General features: G+C 43.3%; 1 protein-coding gene across 2 annotated transcripts; it reads left to right on the top strand.

Annotated features, from left to right (window-relative positions):
* Nucleotides 1–3,057: 3,057 nt before the first annotated feature.
* Nucleotides 3,058–5,655, top strand: TEX12 (testis expressed 12). 2 transcript variants are annotated; one of them, XM_027699411.1, is made up of 6 exons: nt 3,058–3,192; nt 3,623–3,734; nt 3,827–3,889; nt 4,445–4,556; nt 4,658–4,709; nt 4,882–5,655. In XM_027699411.1, exons 3-6 carry the CDS (start codon nt 3,833–3,835, stop codon nt 5,024–5,026), a joined length of 366 nt encoding a protein of 121 aa, XP_027555212.1. In that variant the 5' UTR covers nt 3,058–3,192; nt 3,623–3,734; nt 3,827–3,832; the 3' UTR covers nt 5,027–5,655. The 2 variants fall into 2 exon arrangements, with proteins under 2 accessions (XP_027555212.1, XP_027555211.1); XM_027699410.1 differs by lacking the exon at nt 3,058–3,192 and having other exon boundaries at nt 3,419–3,734.

Below are 5,655 nucleotides of genomic sequence, written 5' to 3'. Positions count from 1 at the left end.
GGGAGCGCAGCCGGGACCGGGGTCGGGACCAGGGTCGGGGCTCTCCCGAGGCCACCCGGTGTCACCGCCCCGCCGCCCGCGGGGGATGCCCGAGCCCGCGGGGAAGCGGTGGCTGAGCAGCGGTGCCGGGAGGGGAGGATCTTATAGCGGCTCTGCGGCAGAGGAGATCTGGGCGCGTTCCCAGGATATCTGCCGACGTCTGCGTTTGTGGCGCGGCATTTCCCCTCGCCGGAGACGCGGCACATATGCAAATGTGGGTGCTGGGGAAGGCTGGGATGCGCTCCCGTGATGTCAGACCTGCACCGGCCGGTCCGTGAGGTTTGGAAACAGGTACCGCCCGTCCCCATTCCCGCTTCCCCTTCCCCGCACGATGCCCGGAAACGCCCTGGCGGGAATCCAGTCTGGGATTGGGAACATTGCGTGTGCTGGCTCTGGGTAACATCGCCACCGCGGGCACCTCGCCCCGCATCCCTTCGGACAGAAGCAGCTCCAGAGGAGGAGTTCGGTTCCCTAAACACCCTGTTTAGGGATAACCCCTCCTTGTCCCCCCTTACGTGCTGCCCCTGGGGGGCTCTGGAGCGTTTAATGCAACAAACGCTGCTGTAACTGCATTCTGGTGATGGGATAATTAAGACCCTAAAAAACCAGGAAACGCAGCTTTGGGAATGAATAATTAACCGATATTTTTTGGTGTTTTTAAGTTTGTAGAACTTGGTGGCGCTAGTGGAAATCCCCGTGCCTCGATTTTTTCTGTTTGCAATGATGATTATTAGCAAGGCAGGAGGGCGTTCAGTGTGCAGCTCGGTGGGTAAATGGGAGAGGCTGAACTTGTAGGGATGAGAAAAACACACAAAGCCCCCAAAGGCAGCGAGTGATGGAGGGAAACGAGGGATTATCCCAGAAGAGGCGCCTAAATTCCTCCCTTGGAGCTACTTATGTAGCTAAGACCCCAAGACACTCCCTCACCTGCCCACGTGCCTGTTACTGCCCTTGGAGAGGGGAAAAAGAAAGGTAGGAATGCTTTAATATCCATCTGATAAAAACAGGCAGGTAATTTTGAGGTCAAAGGCACGCTTCCAATCTCATCTGAAATGATAACCATAAAGATTAAAATGCTGTTTTACTAATAACTGTGGGTTTGGACAGGTTTACCCTCCAGCACGTCACTGCCATGCTGGAATAAAAACCATGTGCTACAGAACTGACATGCTTTCCTTAAACTTGGTCCAAGAAACTGATGACATTAATTCCAAAGGATTTTAAAAAGCAGAGGAATTCCGCAACGGAGTAAAACCTCCTGTTTGCCAGAGACAAACAAAGAAAAATACATTTTTGGTAACTGCTGTTTCAAATAATAAATATATATCCCTGTTTACAGCCACTCACTGAATTCCAGCAGGACATCAAAGTTGTATCATCCCATTTCGAGCTCCTGTTTTGTTCCAGTTGTGTTTACCTAAATCTGTATCCCAGAGAGATCCAAATTTAATTTAAACACCTCAATTAGCTGATTTCTATATACAGCAGCTGTAATTCCACTATACCCCTTGGTGTGTTGTTTGAATGGTTAGTTCTAACAAGAAAAAAAAATATATATCTTTCTAAATTTAACTGACTTCTGTTTCTGGTCACCCATTTCTGTACTTTTTCCCGATAGACATTTCGTAACAAATAGTTCCTTTCTGCAAGTAGGATCAAGATGCCTCTTGGCCTTTTTCAACTAAAATAAACAGTTCAGCCCGTTTAAGTTTCCTTCTCTGACTAATTTTTTCTGCTTCAAATTAATATTCACGTCTCTTTTATTCACTCTAATTGACTTTTAATATTTTTCAAAAATTTGGGCACCAGAGCTTTATTCAGGGGAGTTCCCCATTTGGGTGATTCTTGTTCCCAGATACTTTTCATTTCACTGCAAAAGAATAAAAAAAAATGATGCTGTATTAATAATTTATCATTTAGCCTTTTTTTTTCTCATTAAGTTTAAATACACATTCAGATAACTAATGAAACATTAAATAATATTATACTTGGCAAAACCAATGCCAGTCAGCCAATATTATTTACTTTGTATTAACTGCTGGCACTAATATTTTTGGTCTATTGATATTACATACAAAACTATCAGGAAGGAGGATTTGGTCTTTCTTCTCAGCCTTTGAGAGTCTAAAAATCAATTAGGTCATTTAGCACATTGAATAAAAGGCGTTCCCTTCTCTTCCTCTGTAAATATTTGCATTTATTAAGGACCAGACTCTAACTCATACAATGGCTTCTGTGATAAGATTTAAGCTTTCATTTCTCCTGGCATTTAATATCTCCAATAATAAAAGAACTGGAACCATTTTTAGAGTAATCGCTTCCATAATTTTTCTCCAGTCTTAAAGGATGTGGAACTCCAGTAAGAGTTAACTCTCACACCTTAGATAATTTTTAAATTTATTTTATATTTAGACTGAGGCTTCTCCATAGACTGTCACATCCATAACATACTGAGAGTGGTAAAGAAAATTCAGATGTTTCATTTCTTCTAATTCACATGGTCTGTTAATAAAAATATCTTAACCTACTAATGATAACCCAGTTAAATAAACACCTTAAGGGCAAATTCCAAGACTAATCTATCATATCTATTTCATGATGTTTAGATAGTATCGCTAATAACATAAATATCCATTAAATGTTTGAGAATAAATGAGTTGGGCTGTGTCAGCATTTCGAATATTGTTTCTACTTTGGGGAAGTATTTAGTTCTCGTTCTTTCAGCAGTTTAATATCTTGTACTGAGGTTTTAATTTCAGAGCCTAATCCAATAACATGTGTGAGATTAAGATCCTTTCTCCTCTTAAAAAAAGAAATTAGAGAAGATTAAAAAAAAATAAAAAACCCCCACAGACAGCAAAACAACCCAGAGGCAGAATTTACTTCACTCCAACATGGCTTCAAATCCTTAAATAATTTCTTTCACTGAAGAGAAACCCTTTGAAGAAGAAAAAAGCTGGTCTCAGCAGTTGTGCATTTTTGGCGGAGTTGCTCATTTTAGTGACTGATATCTCAGGTTTTACTGATCTATGGCTTGAGTTTTGAGGCGGATCCAGCGGCGGATGGTCCGTCCGGCGTTTCGGGGACTTGGGACCGGGTTAGGGGAGACGAAACACGTTATCTGGGGGGGACAGCTCGATGTTTTAGTGAGTTAAGGAATAATCTTTAACTCGGCAGGGATGGGGACGGCTCTTCCCGGGCTGGGGGAGGCAGGAGCCGCTCCGGAGCCTGGGCAGGAGCTCTGGGGGTGCTCTGAGGGGAGCGGGGCATCCCCTGTGCCCATCCCTTGTCCCCTGTCCTTGTCCCCATCTCCTGTCCCTGTCCCCTATCCTTGTCCCCGTCCCCTGTTCCCATCCCTTGTCCCCTGTCCTTGTCCCCGTCCCCTGTCCCCATCCCTTGTCCCCTGTCCTTGTCCCCATCCCCTGTCCCTCGACCCCCGTCCCCTCACGGCCGGCCCCTCAGAGCCATTCCCCGCCCAGGGCCCGCCCAGAGCCTGAGGGGAAGGCACCGGTCTGAGGGTCCCCGTTGTCCTCCTGAGCAGGAGGGCACCGGGAAAGGGATAAATCCCCTTGGATATGGATTCCAGGAACCCCAGGCTGTGCCGGGACACCCCCGGACCTGCCCCGGCCGCTTCCAGCCCCTCAGGGCGCCCTGAGGCGCTGCCCCTCGGCGGGGAGGAGAGCTCCTTCGCAGAGGTGAACGCTGCAGGTTTTACACGATTTTACATAAATATCCCCCCCAGCCGCACGAGGTGACGGCTTAGCGAACCCCCCGTGCTCTTTGTCAGGCAGCGATGGCGAGCAACGCGCAAAAATCTGATGAGAGTGGGAGTAAACGTCAAAGGATGGAGGTGAGCGGTGCTGAGGGAGGGAGGGAGGACGTGGATCCCCATTCCGTGTCCTGCTCTGGATTCCTGGCACGCAGGGAGGGCACAGAGCTCCACGTAATTTCATGGAGGTTTGGGGAACCAGATATGACTTTCTTGTATGAGGAAACCGCAGCTTCCCTTCGTGTTTGAAGACCAACAAAATCGGGCGTGCACTGAGACATAGTTATGTGGAACGTTCTGAGAGTGAGCTGCTGAAATACACTGCCTTTTACTGATATATATATATATATATATATATATATAAATACATAGATATACATATACACACACTCACACATATATACAGTATATATATCAGTGTATGTATAAAAAAATATGTATATATTTACAGAGATCTCAAGCTGGTACTTCCCACCTGAGATGCTGTGCCCGTTCGCGATGCCCTGAAGCCAACACCGCTTGCATTTTCTCTAAATACAGTTCTCTCAAGATCTTTTTAAATCTCTTCTTTCCCTCCGTGCTAAGCTCGTTTTAAGTCCTAGAAGCTGTATTTTTTTTAATGTGCTCTGTTATTAGAATGAAGCGTCAGAAAATCCTCAGTTGTCCTTCCTTGACAAAACAGATTTGGCTCTTTCTGAGGACTCGCAGTCCCTTTACAACACTGAACCACTGGAAAAGGTTTTAAACGGTGACGTATTAAATATACTGAAAGTAAGTATGTAATTGCCTAATTTATGTTGAGATCCACGCAGATATTTAAATAAAATTGCTTTTTTTTTCTTTTACCAGATATGAGCAAAGAAATTATGACCTTGTTATCAAAATATGCTAACATTATAAGGCAAGTTAACTATTTGTACTATTTGTACAGCATCTTTCTAACTTCTCTAGACAAGGTGGAACTGAGTATTAATGGACAAGATGTTTTTAAGAAAAGCATAAAAGCAGCTTTAAGTAGTGAGAAAGTTCATGGCATTAGTGTTGATTTTAACAACAGATTTTTTTCACTTAAGTGAGACAGCAGCGATGGAGGCTTCTTGTGTCCAAGAACTGGAAGGAATCTTAAAAGAAGCGAGGGACATAGACGATGACTTAAAGCAGAAAAGGGAGAGTCTGAAACAGAGATTCACTGTCATGGCAAACACCCTGCAAGGATAAATGGAGTTCGTTCAGCTGCAGAAGTGCAGAGCCAAACTCAATACATTTCGTGTATTCAAACAAACCGTGATGAGTGTTGTGATGTCTGGTTCTTAGGTAAATATTTATGGCATTTCAGGAAACCTTCAACAACTTAAGCAGCGACTTATTCATAGTTAGTAAAACCAGTTCTTAATATCTGTTTTAAATCCTGTGACTCCAAGGTTTTCAAACACTGAAACGTAAGGATTTTACTTGTTAACCCACTGAACATAGTACAGAAAGTTTCCTATGAAACATAAAATTTTTTAAGTGGAAAAGGACCTCAGATTATTTACTTCTAATCATTTTCTGGGTTTGTGTTAGTTTTGGGGGTTTTTCCTTTCTACTTTAGAAAATGTTTTGGTGCTAAAGTCTTTGTAGAATGTACTTGGAATCTTATTTCAATTTTGTCTCAGAATACAAATAGGTTGAAGAGATCAGCTTAGAAATAGGAGAGTTCTATTAAGAAAAATACTTTGGGAAATGTATAAAGTCTTAAATTGAAAATGCATTTAATACTTGTACAGCTTTTCATGGCCATTTTGATATAAACATTAAAGCACACAATCAAAACTTTGCTGTGATGTCAATAAATAACCAGACAATAA

This window comes from Neopelma chrysocephalum, unplaced genomic scaffold (assembly GCF_003984885.1).
Source record: "Neopelma chrysocephalum unplaced genomic scaffold, ASM398488v2 Primary Assembly neopelma1_138, whole genome shotgun sequence".
NCBI classification, from domain to species: Eukaryota; Metazoa; Chordata; class Aves; order Passeriformes; family Pipridae; genus Neopelma; species Neopelma chrysocephalum.
This window is presented reverse-complemented; position numbering and strand designations above follow the sequence as displayed.